At 45.8% G+C, this 17,036-nt stretch overlaps 5 protein-coding genes across 5 annotated transcripts; 4 read left to right on the forward strand and 1 right to left on the reverse strand.

Moving 5' to 3' along the window:
- Positions 1 to 90: 90 nt before the first annotated feature.
- V1508DRAFT_284269 (mitochondrial branched-chain alpha-ketoacid dehydrogenase kinase-domain-containing protein) lies at positions 91 to 1,613 on the forward strand. Its single transcript, XM_066936531.1, has 2 exons — positions 91 to 1,249; positions 1,303 to 1,613. The coding sequence occupies exons 1-2, from the start codon at positions 234 to 236 to the stop codon at positions 1,364 to 1,366; spliced, it is 1,080 nt and encodes a 359-aa protein (XP_066793151.1). The 5' UTR covers positions 91 to 233; the 3' UTR covers positions 1,367 to 1,613.
- An 899-nt stretch (positions 1,614 to 2,512) lies between these two features.
- V1508DRAFT_284073 (RecF/RecN/SMC) lies at positions 2,513 to 7,283 on the forward strand. The gene is made up of 11 exons (XM_066936529.1): positions 2,513 to 2,709; positions 2,763 to 2,838; positions 2,896 to 2,934; positions 2,991 to 3,130; positions 3,187 to 3,266; positions 3,321 to 3,399; positions 3,456 to 3,830; positions 3,880 to 4,166; positions 4,215 to 4,769; positions 4,828 to 5,419; positions 5,471 to 7,283. Exons 1-11 carry the CDS (start codon positions 2,695 to 2,697, stop codon positions 6,836 to 6,838), a joined length of 3,606 nt encoding a protein of 1,201 aa, XP_066793152.1. The 5' UTR covers positions 2,513 to 2,694; the 3' UTR covers positions 6,839 to 7,283.
- A 1-nt stretch (position 7,284) lies between these two features.
- On the forward strand, positions 7,285 to 8,689 carry V1508DRAFT_284074 (NADP-dependent oxidoreductase domain-containing protein). Its single transcript, XM_066936530.1, has 5 exons — positions 7,285 to 7,567; positions 7,625 to 7,786; positions 7,841 to 8,167; positions 8,220 to 8,439; positions 8,497 to 8,689. The coding sequence occupies exons 1-5, from the start codon at positions 7,397 to 7,399 to the stop codon at positions 8,643 to 8,645; spliced, it is 1,029 nt and encodes a 342-aa protein (XP_066793153.1). The 5' UTR covers positions 7,285 to 7,396; the 3' UTR covers positions 8,646 to 8,689.
- Positions 8,690 to 8,733: 44 nt separating this feature from the next.
- V1508DRAFT_400115 (uncharacterized protein) lies at positions 8,734 to 9,709 on the reverse strand (the record flags this gene model as incomplete). The annotated part of the gene is made up of 3 exons (XM_066938306.1): positions 8,734 to 9,167; positions 9,223 to 9,383; positions 9,447 to 9,709. 3 exons carry the CDS (start codon positions 9,707 to 9,709, stop codon positions 8,734 to 8,736), a joined length of 858 nt encoding a protein of 285 aa, XP_066793154.1.
- A 4,985-nt stretch (positions 9,710 to 14,694) lies between these two features.
- Positions 14,695 to 16,735, forward strand: V1508DRAFT_425595 (hexokinase-domain-containing protein). The gene is made up of 7 exons (XM_066941463.1): positions 14,695 to 14,813; positions 14,872 to 14,995; positions 15,046 to 15,071; positions 15,121 to 15,189; positions 15,249 to 15,472; positions 15,528 to 15,754; positions 15,804 to 16,735. The coding sequence occupies exons 1-7, from the start codon at positions 14,775 to 14,777 to the stop codon at positions 16,577 to 16,579; spliced, it is 1,485 nt and encodes a 494-aa protein (XP_066793155.1). The 5' UTR covers positions 14,695 to 14,774; the 3' UTR covers positions 16,580 to 16,735.
- The last annotated feature ends 301 nt before the right edge of the window (positions 16,736 to 17,036 follow it).

The raw sequence follows: 17,036 nt of genomic DNA on the forward strand, positions 1-17,036 counted from the left end.
TATATTCTTGCATTAAAGGTCCAATTTGGACAGCATCCGTCTGGAGGTGTGTAATCCTCTTAGTTGGGACTTTTCCGAATCGCCGAACAAACGGTCTCGATGATACAGAACCTAATTCGCTGACAACTGCAGGCACCCTATTTCGCGGAGCTCAGTTCCTCAGCGAAGAACTTCCGATTCGGCTAGCTCATCGTGTTAAAGAGCTTAACAATCTTCCAGATGGACTCTCTGAGATGCCGTCCATTCAAAAAGTCCGCAATTGGTATGCTCAGTCTTTCGAGGAGCTGACCGAATTACCACGGCCCAAAATTCCCAACGAGCTTAGGGAGCTTCTGATCAATGCCAACCGAAAAAAAAGCAATGGCGAGCGAAACGGCACAGTCCTTCTTGAGAACACAGAGAATCCATCACTGGCTGGAGAAGACTATCGTCCCATTACACGGAAGAATCATCTCAATAGCCGGAGATATTTTGTCTTACTTGATGATAGCTTAAAATGGTCACCAGAGATATACGAGTACAATAAGAAATTCACGAAATGCCTGTCAATTATTAAACGGAGGCATGATCCTGTCGTGACAACTGTCGCCCAAGGGATTAATGAGTATAAGCATTCGCGACAACGCATGCAGATCGACAGCAGTATACAGTCGTTCCTCGACAGGTTTTACATGTCGCGAATTGGCATCAGAATGCTGATTGGCCAGCATATTGCGCTTAACGAGGAACCATCCCGTGGCGACTATGTCGGGATTATATGCACGAAGACCAACGTTCGAGAGCTTGCTCAAGAAGCTATCGAGAATGCAAGATTTATTTGCGAAGATTACTACGGTCTTTTTGATGCTCCAAAAGTCCAATTGGTGTGCAAGCCTGATCTGAACTTTATGTATGTTCCAGGCCATCTAAGCCACATGCTTTTTGAAACGCTGAAGAATTCTCTGCGAGCGGTTGTAGAGACACATGGATCTATGGCCGAAGAGTTTCCCCCTGTGAAGCTCATTGTCGCCGAAGGAAAGGAAGACATTACCATTAAGATCTCAGATGAAGGCGGCGGTATTCCACGAAGTGCTATTCCCTTGGTTTGGACCTATATGTATACCACTGTACAATCTACGCCCTCGTTGGATCCAGATTTCAGTAAAAGCGACTTCAAGGCTCCTATGGCTGGCTTCGGATATGGGTTGCCTCTGTCGCGGTTATATGCTCGATATTTTGGAGGCGATCTGAAACTTATTAGTATGGAAGGGTAGGCACAGTTGATCATCTATAGCAACGGGATATAGCTAATATGTGTCATAGATATGGAACCGATGTCTATCTACATCTTAACAGATTAAGTAGCACGTCTGAGCCGTTACAATAGAAATGTGTTTCACATACTGCGAGCATATGGCTGTAGACGACTGCATCTGATGAGTAGGGTTCAAACCATCAGTAGGAGGGACAACTCGCAAAGACGAGAAGGCTTACCAATATTTGTTGAAGATTATAATTTTCGTTCTCGCATGAGTTGTATAGTATTTGTATGCATAGGTCTCAGTCAAACTATTTGGGTGTTTTTATTCAATTGCGGTCAGCCGCGCTTGGCAAATTTGCCGAGTATTTGACTCTGGTTTAGTACCTCGCATTTATTTTTGTGTTGTTAATCCATCTGTATATACGTCGTTAATGTACGGGCCACAGTACTTCGTCTATGTTCGTTTCTTATTGTTGTCTGCAGACATACAATAAATACGGACAATAATTTGCCAAATGAATGCGTTCATGATATATTAAGCTACATGCGGCGAGAACGGCATTCGCTAAACAGAATATTAAGATGATCCACAGTTGTATGCGGTTCTGAATCTTCTGGTAATGTACGTACGTACTCGGAGGAATATTCCACCCAATGTCCAAAGAGTGGATATTACAGCTGTCCAACAACACGATGAGCTGCCTCATTCGGCGAAATCCAGGGTTGCTATCAGTGACCGCAGACCACATAAACACGACATCTATAGTATGCATTTCCAAGGCTCTCCCTATTTTCGCTCCTTTGGCGCGGACTGCGATGTAGTCAATCCTCGAAGGAGTTTGTATCGTACTTTGGCCGGACTCTAATGAGTAGGGTTAGTATCCTATATTGTAAGCACGGATTCGATGATGTAGGTACTAACGTCATTCCCTGCCATTGCCCTCATAGCGACATAATCCCACGAATCTAGACTTTTGATGAGCGCTTCCCGCCGGTCAATGACTTCATAACTAAGGGCTGGAGCAGGAATAGGATTAATAGTGAACGGACGCCGGGTGTCTTCTGCCGAAGAAATCGATGAAGACTGCATTACTGAAATAGCGAGCGTAGATCAAACAAGAAACGTATGAAGACAGCACCTTTAGATAGTGCGCCGCAATTTGACCAAATTAAAAATTCCGGAGACCTCGTTGGGATATGTAATGCACCTTCAGCTACACGCATTATAGATGCTTATTGCATAAACGCGACATGATATCAGCATATGCAGGAAACGCGTGAAGAAAGTCGCTTTGACCCGGAAACACCGCGTGTCGCTTACTCTAATAATCGACTTCTTACTTCGTTTATCCCACTCTATCACGTCTAGATTCTCAAACGCTGTATAGCTTGTACTGGCTACTGCTAACTCTTTGTTTCGCTCACCAGCTTTTAAGAACTCTAGGAAACCTGGAATGCATATAAAGCAGGCGCGTCCCAAGGACACATACACGTAGGGGTTATGTTACTAACCGTTACATAGCTCGTCATCCAAGGATTTAAATCCTATAAGGATCAGACAGTCACTGATCCATTTAGTCCTCGACACAACGTCATTGGTAAGCGTCCACTGCAGAATGGTTTTGGATCGAGTAGCTGATTCAACTGTGGTACAGTCGGCCGAAATGGATCCGGAAAAAGTAATTTTTTCGCAGGTATATACTCTTAACTATGGTCTATAAGTCAGAGCGCAAGGCTAATGTGGAGCTAGCGATCCGTTTTGTGTTGTCCGACGCGTACACACATATGAGTCGCGAGGAACGACAGTCACTACTGCATGAAGGTTCCGGAACAGCGGTTATGAGCGCGTATGTTGAAATTATATTCGACAATAGCGACAACCGGTTTCCAGTATGTGTGATTTGTCGTATCATTTCTCGTAGATTGCTGTAGCTGACTATTACCAGACGGGACGTGAGGAGGTAGTTCTGAGACGTACTATCGGCCTTAAGAAGGATGAGTATTCTTTGGATAGAAAGAGTGCTAGGTAAATCAATATGTAGCAAATTGATATAACAGGTTGCTAAAATAATGCATATAGTAAATCCGACGTCATGAATCTTCTTGAAAGTGCCGGTTTCTCCAGATCAAATCCATACTATATAGTTCCGCAGGGAAGAGTATGTGAATAAGTTCTACTGCAATTTATATATCGCATCGGTTAATTTTCGTATAGATTACGGCGCTCACCAGTGCGAAAGATGCAGAACGACTAGCATTGCTGAAAGAAGTTGCAGGGACACAAGTTTATGAACAGCGACGCGGGGAATCACTTAAAGTTATGGCGGAATCCAACGGCAAGCGCGAGAAAATTGACGAACTGCTACAGTTCTTGGAAGACCGTCTTAACGAGCTCGACGAGGAGAAGGATGAGCTGCGTGAGTTTCAGGATAAAGATCGTGAGAGGAGATGCTTGGAGTACACATTATATGAGAGAGAACTCAATGAAATTAACGCACATCTGGATGAGATTGAGGATGAGCGCATTCGCAACTCACATTCCAATGATGATAGATTTGGAATATTTGCTGAACGTGATCACGCCATTCAGGTTAGTTTAGTTGGTAGGTCGCTGTGAGCAATCAGCTAACGCCAGCAAGAACCTCGAGCAAGAAATTACGGCGTTGAAACAGCAGCTGTCGTTACTTGCTGTAGATAAGAAGCAGATAGATGAAGAGCGCAAAGATCTAATTCGCACTCAAGCACAGAGTGAACTTCAACTCAGAGAGCTCAAAGATAATGAGGAAGAATCAGAGCGTTTGGCTACGAAGCGGCAACGCGATCTCGAGAACGTTTTGCAGGAAATTAAAACCAAGGAATCTCAATTGGCCGAGTTGACACCGAGATTTGAGCAGAGCTTGCATGCGGAAACTGAAGTTAGGAAAGCGTATGTGAAGAGCATATATATTGGTTCGTAAGATGTTAACAGAATTAGTCTCATCGACGCAGAAGGTCAGCAGCAACGTCTTTACGCCAAACAAGGCCGTAATGCTCAGTTCAGCTCTAAAACTGATCGTGACAAATGGCTAAAGAAGGAAATTTCTGATATACAAGGCACCATTTTACAGCGCGAGGATATCCGTAAAGACTTGGACAGCCAGCTGCAACAGATGGCTAGTCAGCTTGAGGGAGTGCGCTCATCGATCAATGAAATCCGAGCTACATTAGACTCGTCGCACAGTTCTCTTGAGCAACTTCAGACCCAGCAAGCAGAGCAAAAGCAGCGCCGCGACGCATTGCAGGATAAGCGGAAAGAGTTGTGGCGTGAAGGCGCCAAGTCTGATTCTGCTCTAGAGAACGTCAAGTCGGAACTTGAGAAGGCTGAGCGTGCATTTGCTGGTACTATGGACCGTTCTCAGAGCGCCGGGCTCCAGGCTGTTCGCCGTATATCGAAGACTATGAATATTACGGGCGTATACGGACCGTTGTGTGAGCTATTTGACGTTGACGACAAATATAAGATTGCAGTTGAGGTCACTGCTGGAAATAGGTACTTATTCATCCCCGAGTTTTGGCATCTTGGTCGCCTTTCTAAGTAGCAATTTTAGCCTGTTCCATGTGGTGGTCGATAACGACACTACTGCCACGACAATCATGGAAGTGCTAAACCGTGAGCGCTCTGGCCGTGTAACATTTATGCCACTGAACAGATTAAAGTCCAAAAATGTCAACTATCCCGACACTGATGACGCAATTCCGCTTATCAAGAAGTTGCGATATAATCCCGAACATGCATCGGCTATTGAGCAGGTCTTTTCCAAGACTATAGTATGTTGGAACTTGGAAGCTAGCGCACAATATGCGCGATCTCATAACTTGAATGCCATCACGCTTCAAGGTGATCAAGCTAATAAGAAAGGTGTCTTGACTGGTGGATACCACGACAAGCGATATTCTCGTATTGATGCCGTCAGTGCTATACGTACTGGGCGTGAGAACTATGATAATTTGCATAGTAGGGCATCAGACATTAAAAGAGATGTCGAGCGGAAGGATCAGGAAATCACATTGGCGGTTGGAAATATGAATAAGCTCGAGACCCAACGTCAACAGTTAATTCAAAATTTAGGATCTATGAGAGAAAGCTTACGGACAAGTAATGCTACTGAGAGCAGTCTACAGGAAGCTATTACTTCGAAGGTATTCACAATGCAGACATAAATAGGGTAGATAAATACTAATGTTGATTAGCAACGAATGTTGGACAGCACTGTCTCGAACTTGGAATCACTGAACAAACAATTGGAGACACTTAGGAAGGAGCTGCATTCCAAATTCGACAAGAATTTAACACCAGACGAGGTTCGCCTGCTTGACGAACTGAGCTCTCAGATTCAAACGCTTAGAGCGACTGGTGTAGAGTTGGCCACTGTGCGTAGTGCCCTAGAGCAAGAGAAGCTTACGGTCGAGCTTGACTTACGGCAGGTACTGTACATGCAGCGCGATCAGCTTCGGTCGGAAATGTTGGAGCATGATATTGCAGGGAAAAACGATGCCGCATCTGTTGCTACTAGTCTAGAACAACTTCATGAGGCTATAGCAGTCAACGCCCAGAGACTTCACGACCTTGAGAACGAAACCGAAGATACAGAGGCAGAACTGGCAGCGAAGGGGGATGAGTGTGCTAAACTACAGAATCAGCAGCTGGAAGAAGTGCGATCGATTGAGCGTCAGCAAAACAGCCTAGAACGCAGCATGGCCAAGCGCGGTATCCTGGTCCAGCGTAAGGACGATATCAATCGAAAGATCCGCGACCTAGGTGCATTGCCAGAGGAGGCCTTCGACCGCTACAGACAGCTGAAGTCTGAATCGGTGCTGAAGCGTTTGCACAAACTTACAGAAGATCTTAAGAAATTTAGCCATATCAACAAGAAGGCATTCGAGCAGTACGCGAATTTCACGAAACAGCGAGAAACATTGCTTTCTCGACGAGAAGAGCTGGATAAGTCTCAGGCGTCGATTGAAGAGCTCATCCAGGTGTTGGATCAGCGAAAAGATGAAGCCATCGAGCGCACGTTCAAGCAGGTGTCAAAAGGCTTTGCAGAAATATTTGAAAAGTTGGTTCCTGCTGGACGAGGCAGGCTGATTATGCAGCGTCGAATGGACAGGGATGCCGCGATGCACGACGATGAGGAATCTTCAGATGAGCAGGATAACATACAGAAATCGACGTCGGTAGAAAACTATGTGGGGATTGCCATCAGTGTGTCGTTTAACAGTAAAAATAACGAACAGCAGCGCATCGAACAGCTCTCTGGGGGGCAGAAGTCTCTTTGTGCGCTGGCCCTTATTTTCGCGATTCAACAGTGTGATCCAGCCCCGTTCTATCTGTTTGACGAGATTGATGCAAACTTGGATGCGCAATATCGTACGGCCGTTGCCTCAATGATCCAGGAACTGGCAGAGAACGGGCAGTTTATTTGCACGACATTCCGTAATGAAATGATATACACGGCTGACAAGTTTTATGGCGTACTGTTTAATAACAAGATTTCATCCATCGCTTCGATTAGCCGAGAGAATGCGCTGACGTTTGTTGAGGGCGAGCAGCCTCATTAGCTCTAATTGCAGGACATTGAGAGTGTGAATATTGCTAAACTGTATCAATTTACACAAATTTCTGACGAAGAGTATTCAATGGGTGCATGTAAAGACTTGTTTATTGCCATTGTATTGGATAGGGAATTGAGACTGTTGCATTGCGGCATATTTGCGAAGAGCAACGAACACGAAAACTCTACCGATCTTGAGACTGAGCTATCACATTATGAGTCACCTTTAATTATTGCGTGCGAGTTTACGTGAGCAATACATACTGATCAGTCGTAATTGCCGAATTTTTAATGCAGGGGCCATGAGTAGTGACGACAGAGGCGGTCGATCGTTTTCGGAGATATGGGTGGACTGGCGTCGGCTCGGAAGTGCAAAGTCCGAAAGTACCAACAGAACTTGGCGTTCTGATGCAAGCAGCCGCAAGCAGCCGCACACAGCGAACTGAAGTCGACTCAACCCCACAGGTTTAAATACTTTGCGGGGTGTTTGTCTTCTTTGAACCCACGAATCCCTTTCTCGAACGTCGCCACGCCTCGCCAGTCGCTCACTCAATTGATCCACACAATGACTGGATTTGATCCCAAGGACATGGAGTACCGTTTCCTCGGTAACACCGGGCTCAGGGTGTCTGTTCTCTCTTACGGTGGCTGGCTCCCTGTCAAAGACGATAGCGAGAAGATCACCAAGGAGTGCTTCGAGGACGCATGGAAGCACGGAGTCAACTTTTTTGATACTGTATGTACTCAATTCAGACTTGCCTGGACTATTAGATGTGGCGCTAACGTGCGACAGGCCGAACTCTACGCCAATGGTGAGTCCGAGACTGTCTTCGGCAAGGTCTTCAAGGAGCTCGGATGGACCCGATCGGACTACGTGGTCTCGACGAAGTTATACTTTGGCTTTGGTGAGAAGAGTCCCAATGGTCGTGGTCTGTCTCGTAAACACTTGATGGAGGTACGTGCCCTTGCTTTTGTGCGATTTGTCTGCGGTCACTAAATGCAGCTGCAGGGTATGGACAAGTCTTTGAAACGACTCCAGATGGACTATGTGGATGTCGTTTTCGCTCACCGTCCTGACCGCGATGGTGTTCCCATGGAGGAGGTCGTGCGTGCGTTCACCCAGATCATCCAGGACGGCAAAGCCTTCTACTGGGGCACTTCTGAGTTTTCGGCGTTCGAAATTGAGCATGCCCACCATATTGCCACCAAATATGGCTTGATCCCTCCTATTGCTGAACAGCCTGAGTACAACATGCTCAAGCGTGATCGATTTGAGGCTGAGTACTATCCTCTCTATCAGCTCTATAAGTACGGCACTACTGTCTGGTCGCCATTGGTATGAGCATTCTTCTTTGAATAGTTGAATATGAGCTAATTTTAGTTAACAGGCTGGTGGTATCTTGACCGGAAAGTATAGCGATGGGTTCGCTGCTGGTACTCGTTATGGAGACGCTTCCGATCCTATTATCAAAAGGATCAAGTCTAGCTGGGAGAGTCCCGAAGGCAAGGCTAAGATTGAGAAGGTCAAGAAGTTGACGCCTATCGCTGAGGAGCTCGGTTGTACTACCGCGCAGCTCGCTCTTGCGTTCCTTTTGAAAAATCCTGCCGGTAAGTTCTTTCGCACTCTGTGATATCCCTTTCTTCTCGCTAAATATCACGTCATAGTCTCTACCATCATTACCGGCTCGACTAAAGCCGAACAAGTGAAGGAGAATATGGTCGCGCTTAAAGTCTACAGGAAGCTTACAGACGAGCACGTCGAGAAAATCGAGAATATTTTAGAAAACAAACCTGATTACTTCAAATTGTTCTAAACAAGGGTCTCATTATTACGAATGTCAGGCGATGATGTGTATGAGTATTACAATTTGAATATATAACACGATATTTACAGATAGCTGTTCATTGCAATGACCTATATAAAGCCAGTGCGCATATTGATTTTATGTCTTGCGTGGCTGTTAGGAGATCGTGAAGCGGGACTATCCTTAACGTAATTCTCTCTCCAATCTCCTTTTCGGCACCACCGAATTTTCCTTGTAAGCCTTTGATGGCAGACTCGCTCAACAGCTTTTTGCAGTAAAAAAACTGAATCTGCTCATCGGACGCACCGGCGCTCGTGTATATGCCGCCATCATAGGTATACAGTGGCTTCATATCTTTTGCATTGATCGCGAGTCCACATTCTTCTTTGAGCTCTCGCTGGGCAGTGAATGACAATTTTCCACCGTCCTCGGCACTATCGTCAGGATCGAACATTCCAGCTGGAATCTCGATGGAATCCATTGAGGCACCCGCCACTCTTGGCTGTATTGTTAATATGACGTTGGCTTTGCCTGTTGAATTCGTTACGTTAGTAGTTATATCTTTATCGTCAATAGAAAGACCTACTGTCGTCAAAATCAATTGGATCCTCAGCTTCTGGATCACGCGAAGGATAAACAAGCACCAGTATAGCGACGCTCTGACCTCGAAGAAAGACGACACCAGGCAAGGTTCGTCCATTATCGTCTTCGACTGTCGCCATTAACTTTAAGAACCCCAGTTTGTTCCTAAAAAATGTGCAGAAATGTTAATAATATGCCATCATATAGTCTAATTTTGGCAAAACACACTTCGCTGGACCAAAGAAGTCTGCACTCTGGATGTCCACTTTTTTAAGTCGATAAAAAGTGGGATCCGTGCTTGTCGCTCCGCCTTTCACCGGAGTCATTCGCAATGATTGCTGCAGCCGCGTAAACCACCGTACAAATGGCTGAAACTTCTGAACTTGCTCAGCTGCGAGGATCGGCGTGAGGTGAGGTGCGATTTCGACTCGAACGGAGTTGTAGAGAAATGTTACTGCTGACGAGACTGCTTGCTTTCCAGGTGACGACATTGCAGCGCCAAATGTAGATTTGCGAATTGAACTGACGCATGGATGTTGATGGAAAATATCAATATGTCAATCAGTGACGATATATGTGGCCATGACATACTGGTTCGCACGTCCTCCTCGTCGTCGTCGAACGAAAATGGCTCCGATCTACACGACGGTGAGCGATAAGCCATCTTTGGTTTCGGTTTCAGCAGCCGCACGCCCGTAAACACTTAGTATCACGCGTTGGCCGAAGCATCGCTAGAAGAAAATCAGAGCGTTGTTCTTGCGCAGCTCTAAATTGTTATCGCTAGCAGCCGTGAGACAGGGATTATCGACATGGACTGGCGCGGGCGACTGATCGCAACGGCGATGAGCTCGGATACCAACTTACTGACGTTCACAGAGCACGAAAGCAATTTCTGTATCGACTCTGCAAAGATCTTGTTATTTCTTCATCGGGTCAGCGACATTGCCGTATTGGCGCCGCATCCTCGAGCCAGCTCTGTCCTTCAGCGTTACCTGCGCCGAGCGGTGGTAATACCAGCACGTCGATTCGCCATGGATCATGTTATGTGTCGACAGAGCGCTCACGACATCTGAAACGAAGATCTTCCAGCACCAGATCTCTGGTGGTATGAATCAAATTGGATGCCGCTAGACCCGGTAGCACGTATATGGGAAATGCCATCTACACCTGAAAGGTCTCGTGATGTCCTCGTCCAAGATGGACAAAAGAAATATCCGCAAGCACGCCAGCCTCATGAATCTCTTGAACGTGTATTTAGGCATGGCGCCTCCCCTTTTAGGCGGAACAGCGAGCCACCGCCGAAGTTCAGGTTCGTGCACTTCTGGTCAACAGTGGTTTGAGGAACAGATAAGATTAGGGGCGATATCACACAAAGTGGATGAAGGTCGCAGATGCATATCGGTCAAAAGAGTAAATAATACTCTTATATTATGGAAGATTGGATAGTTTGGCGGGAGACTACTGAAGGTCACCTACGAAACAGAGAATTGATATTAGAAACCCGATGGTCAGGGGATGGAATAGGCGATGAGCTTTCCCAGAATTTTTGGAAGTTGCGCCGGAAATTACGTACGAGCGTATAATAGTTGGCGCATGCACGCAGTAGTTGCTAAGATCTTTCGAAATCAACCGGCTCAGATAATTTATCCGAGGTTCAGGTATGCCACAGCCCAAAAATAGTGATGAGATAAGCTGTCACCAAAACATCGACAGTTGTACGCCAGAAGAGCAATTTGCTGATACATGATCTTTTATGTCTATGTGGAAGTTGAATAGGAATCGCCAGAGAGCGACGATGGTGACGATTTGTTGTCTAGGAGGGTTCACACTACCAAAAGTTTCACCGAGCCCTAGAAAACGACACCAATATCCATGGAAAGCACGAATTGTAGAGATTCTGCTCATCTCTCCCCTCCGAGAGAGCCTGTTGAAATTAAAAGACGCGAACGGGTGGTAAAACAATCGAAGCATCGATGGTTCTGAAGCTGTGTCCAACCCCAGAATAACAGAATAATAGGCAATCGAGAGTGGGTCACGGTGATTCAGGGCGTTAAATCCATCCTACCCTTCCTGATCTTTGCAGGACAACTTCATCTTAACTCATGGTATCAGAAATGTAATTGTCCACATGATTGAGTCATTGCAACAAGCGATAATGGCTGGGCAACCAAAATGGATTCAGCACGTTGATCGCCATACCAAAGAGCGTATAACTGACACTCATCGTCTCCTCGTTCCCGATGGCCATGAAAGCCATATTTCGGCTCAATTCGATCAATATTGTAAAGACAATAACACGTGACGCTCTGTATACCTCCGGATTCATCCTATATCCTACAACCACTTGATGTTGAATGTTTTGGGCCACTGAAGAAGCCGTGGGCACGACAAATCGAGGATCTAACGAAAGTTCATATCAATCACATTACCAAACTCGAGTTTCTCCCTGCATTTCGGGAAGTCTGTCGGGCCACCATAAAGAGAACACGATTCATGGAGGCTTTCGAGGTGCAGAGCTTATCCTTTTTAAACCCTGATAACGCACTAGCTAATCTGGATCTGGTGCTAAGACGTGCTACACTCGAACTCCCCCGAACCAGCAGGCTAGGACATGCCACTGCTTCGAAAACACCACATACCACAGCGGATCTGCAGGTGCAAACATATCTAATCAAGGACAGAATAGCAAGATATCAGAGTGGCTCACCAACTCCAGTCAATCAGTCGCTCGATCAGCTTATCAAATGTGCTGAGACGATGATACATTCGTCCTTGCTGCTTCTCAAACTGAGATAAATGCATTACAGGATGTGAATCACGTGACAAATCGACGTCATCAGCGCCCTTGAAAGCGTTTACAACGGGAGGCACAGTTACAATACAGAAGTCTTGATTTGATACAGAGGATAGAGGTCGATAAACAGACACAGCATGAAACAAAGTGGAAGAACGATCAGTTGGGTGAGAACGATACGAAGCAAAGGCGATTGGCAATTGCGCCGAAACTGATCATAATACTCGAACGTGTAATAAGAATTAATACCTATCATATAATTTTTTTGTTTATTTTAATAAATTTTTATCAATGTGGTTGGGCATATCATGATTTAGGGAGATTCGCACACTCGCTTTATCGCTTATGAAATACGTTCCTGGACTGATAGGTAAATTACCTTACACATGAGTACCTCTGCGGGTTGGGGTAATAGGGGCGCAGTTATGATGTAGATATAAATATATCCCCTTGTTGCTTGTAGTTATGTGCTTTCTTCGTTGTCGACTTGAAACAAGCTTCACGTGGTTGTGGTCACCGTTGATACATGTGGAACGGGAGTGAAATGGTAAATCCTCACTACTCGTATATATAACTGCAATGGATCAAGTGTGCTTTACGGGCAGTTGAGTCTACTGCTAACAAGAAGAGTCATGAAATCCATGTACAGTGAAATATAGCGGCTGCATGAGTCATGTCTTGTGAAGCGATAGTTTGGTCAGTATGGGGGTGATTTTGAAAATGACCGAGACTCACCAACATCTCCTCTTCCTTGTCTCCTGCCGCCCGCATCACAATCTCGTATCGCAATATACCTGCGAATCTTTTTTAACCACATTTTACTTATGACAGCTTGTCTCAACTAAAGTCACGTTGGGATAGAATGGTTTTTAATTACTTCACACTGACAATCGTTTACATCTTATTTATTTTCATTCCATTATTCAGTCTTCCAATTGCGATAGTTACAGTTCTGATCCACATCCACCTGGACGAAAACTACAGATCGATCCGCCGTGGCATCTTTTAAAAGTCATGTTGGATTTCCTTCTCTTATTCCTCGCCACAAGTCCAATCGTCCTATACTAATCAGTTTCTCACATTTTCGCAACTGCTCATCTGTGTATTGGATGCCAGAATCTTTGCGCACAAGTCTGGCGCCACAACCAGATGATACAGTGCCAGCAATTATGCCGTCTGTGGGACAAAAAAGTGTTGCGTCAGTCACGCTTGTCGATGGACATACTATCACTTCCGCGCCAACCACATATTGCACCGTCAATCCTATAATACATGTGGCAGTTGAAGTGACAGATGAGATTGAAGATCATCGAGAGGCAGAGTCCAAGAAGAAATCGAGCAGTGAAAAATCTCACAGCATCTAGGCTAAGTGCACATGCAAAGCCAGTATTGAACGAGTCCCTACATACTGCGGCAGGGTCCGAACGCGTGATATACTAACACGAGAACGGCAACAGACAAAGACGTCGTATTTGCAATTACAGAGAGTGACACTAAATCTGTGGGGCTGCGAGTAGTAAGACTACGACGCAGACTGATTTCGTAGTGCAGCGTATATATATGGACATTCTGAATGTATTCTATAGTTACTGTCTCTTGAGTATTACTCTAGATCACTTATGACATGCATTCATATACTCAATTTAGAATGTTAAGCATTAAGTGGCAGAAGTTTGTGGCAACTAGATCGCCCAGCCACCGGCCCGCGATCGACCGTTTACACTTCCGAAAGTAGTAGCGAGATACCGCTTGTCGCACGCTGTGGCGTCAGTTCTCATTGAGCAACAATCAATCTTTGTTCTTCAAGCCTGCACAAAACGTGACCGCCCCGCACAGGACAGTGACGGTCCCTACCTTCGTTAAGCGAAACAGCGTTTCACTTCCGGAATTGGCAGGCAGGCCGCGACGCTGGTATGACCCCGGACATTGAGGTATGCTTCAAGGTGGCATTAATTATGGGAATTGATAGAACAAACGAGCTCTAAGCCTTTTTGGAACTAGCGCTCAGTACACATACATTAATTATAATAATATATAAAAATCTTCATAACCATCTGTGGACATGATCCTGCTGGCTTTTCCTCTGTTGCGTTAGAGGCTGGCCCATCTACGCGGATGATGTCTACGTACGTGTACTGCAATGACGCTATCAGGGAATTTCTGAAAATGACGAAAAGGCTCGATGGATCTACTGCGTAACAAGCAGTTATTTGCCAATAACGCGCTGACGGATTATGACAAGCATCTTCTCATAGAGACGAACCCCGCGAACCCGCAGTTATCGCTCATCCACTCTGTAGAAGGCTCTTCTTGTATCAAACACATTTACTTTTATAGCATCTCTATTCTGCAGGGCTCTTCCATCCTGAGCTTCCTGTCTAATTGTAACTCACTGAAGTTGCCACAGAGCGGCAGTCAAATGGATTCCTGGTGCTCTGGACTGAAGCAGGTATGCTGCCATTAAGCCAACCTTCGCTGTTCTACTCAGTATAGTGTCGTCTTTACTTAGAGAAATCCTGTATGACAAAGGTGTGGCAGCCTCAAATAATACCGTAGTGTGTGGGAGATTAGACCCAAAATTTGCTGCACTTAAAACCGTATATCTCGGCGAATTTAGAACAGTTCGTCGAGGAAGCAACATAAAACCGCCATGGGCGCCGCTCCCGGCGCATCACAATCTACTGGCAATTCTCGGCAGCGGCTAAGTAGAGCAATATCTGAACAACTTTCTGGACATTCCACGTTTACAACGTACATACAATATGGTTCATTTAGGTCCCAAGAAGCCACCATCCCGCAAGGTAAGCGACACGACTGCAATTTGGAATCCTTTCGCAGAATACTGACGTCTCGTCACAGGGTTCTATGGCAGATGTTCCTCGCGATCTTTTGGAACAAATTTCGCAGTTGGAAACTCTCTTTACTGTCGATACTCAGAAGTTGAATACGATTGTTGATCACTTCATCAAGGAGTTGGAAAAGGGTCAGTTTTTTCTGGTTGATTCTTTCCGTTCGCGCTGACTCGCTCTAAAGGTTTGTCCAAGAAGGGCGGCAGTATAGTATGCTAATTGGTGTTATGGAATTCGCTACGAGGATTAACTGTGATAGCCTATGATCCCTACCTGGGTCATGACAATGCCTGACGGTAAAGAGAAGGGCACCTACCTCGCCCTCGACGTATGATTCTCTTGAAATCCTTGCCACTCGATTGTAGCGGCTATCTCTAACAATGGTAGATGGGGGGCACTAATCTCCGAGTTTGCGAGGTCGAGCTCCTTGGAAATCGCGATTTCGATATCACTCAGTCCAAGTATCACATGCCTCCGGAAATGAAGACCGGATCTTCCGAACAATTGTGGGACTACATTGCGGACTGCCTCCAGGCATTCCTGCAATCGCATCATCCAAATGAAGCTGATAAAGAGCTTTCATTGGGATTCACGTTCAGTTATCCTTGCTCGTCTGTACAATGCGGAGAATTCGAGAGTGGTACCAGCTCCTAACTGACATTCTAGGCAAACCGCGATCCACAATGGCGTTCTGCAGCGCTGGACGAAAGGTTTCGATATTGACAATGTAGAAGGCCACGACGTCCAGCCCATGTTGGAGGCTGCGCTCAAGCGGAAAAATGTTCCCATTACGGTTACCGCCCTAATCAATGACACCACAGGAACTATGGTTGCTTCGAATTACACGGATCCCGAGACTCAGATGGGTGTCATCTTCGGCACTGGCTGTAATGGTATGATGGGCGAATATTACGAGGTGAGAGAAAAGGCTAACACACTAAGCCGCCTATTTCGATGTCGTTAAAAACATTCCTAAGCTCGAGGGTCTCGTTGACCTCGATCCGGAGACTCCGATGGCGATAAATTGCGAGTGGGGCGCGTTTGATAACGAGCATGTGGTTCTCCCGCGTACCAAGTATGATGTCCAGATTGATGAGGATTCGCCACGCCCAAATCAGCAGGCGTTTGAGAAGATGATTGCCGGTCTGTACCTTGGTGAGATCCATCGACTTGTCATGCTTGACCTCCATGAGCAGGGCTTTATTTTTGAGAATCAGAATGTAGAGAAGTTGAAGAAGTCGTACTCTATCGACGCGTCTCTGCTGTCCGAAATTGAAGAAGACCCCTTCGAAAATTTGACCGAGGTAGAGGATCTGTTTGTGTCGCGATTTAATATCCAGACGACGGAGCCAGAACGCAAGCTACTCCGACGGTTGGCAGAATTGATTGGTACACGATCTGCTCGCTTATCGGCTGCCGGTGTTGCAGCGATCTGCAAGAAGATGGGGATTGAAAAATGCCATGTTGGTGCGGATGGTTCGGTGTTCAACAAATATCCTCACTTCCAGGAAAGAGGCGCGCAGGCATTGGCGGACATATTTGGGTGGAAGGACATACACTCCTCCGCGCATCATCCGATCAAGGTCCAGCCAGCTGAGGATGGTAGCGGTGTTGGCGCTGCGTTGATCGCGGCCCTGACATTGAAGAGACTGAAGGAGGGGTTGCCGGTTGGTATGAAACCGGAGATTATTGAAAAGCTCGCGCAGGAGCATAAGTAGATTGTAAATAGCAGAGAGTGCAGAGAGCACCTTGCGTTGGTTGACGAGAGTGGAATAACCAGAAATTTATATGATTAGTTTTAATAGTGTGGATCTGTCGTAGTCAACGAACGAAAGAATGATAGATGCTTGCCTCCGTCGACTTTGGACCAAGACAATCGAAGTACAGATAGCAGCGAGAAGCAGTAGATATGTTAACAACGGCGATGTTATATTATCAGCGTCGTCCAAACTCTACTCTGCTACTGGCTCATTAGAAAACGTTTCATTTTGCTGATTAGTATAAGTTACAAACTGGCCATTAACAACGGGATCGTTAATATGGATAATGGAAACATGCGCTAGTTCAGGTGTACACAAACTAACGTACTTCCCTAGCGAACCGCCCACACCACCGAACCGCCCATTTGCCCGCCACGCCAGAAATTTATTGATCAACATTTTTCAACGCGTCGAT

Source organism: Lipomyces doorenjongii (assembly GCF_038497915.1).
Source record: "Lipomyces doorenjongii strain NRRL Y-27504 unplaced genomic scaffold V1508scaffold_83, whole genome shotgun sequence".
Lineage (NCBI taxonomy): Eukaryota > Fungi > Ascomycota > Lipomycetes > Lipomycetales > Lipomycetaceae > Lipomyces > Lipomyces doorenjongii.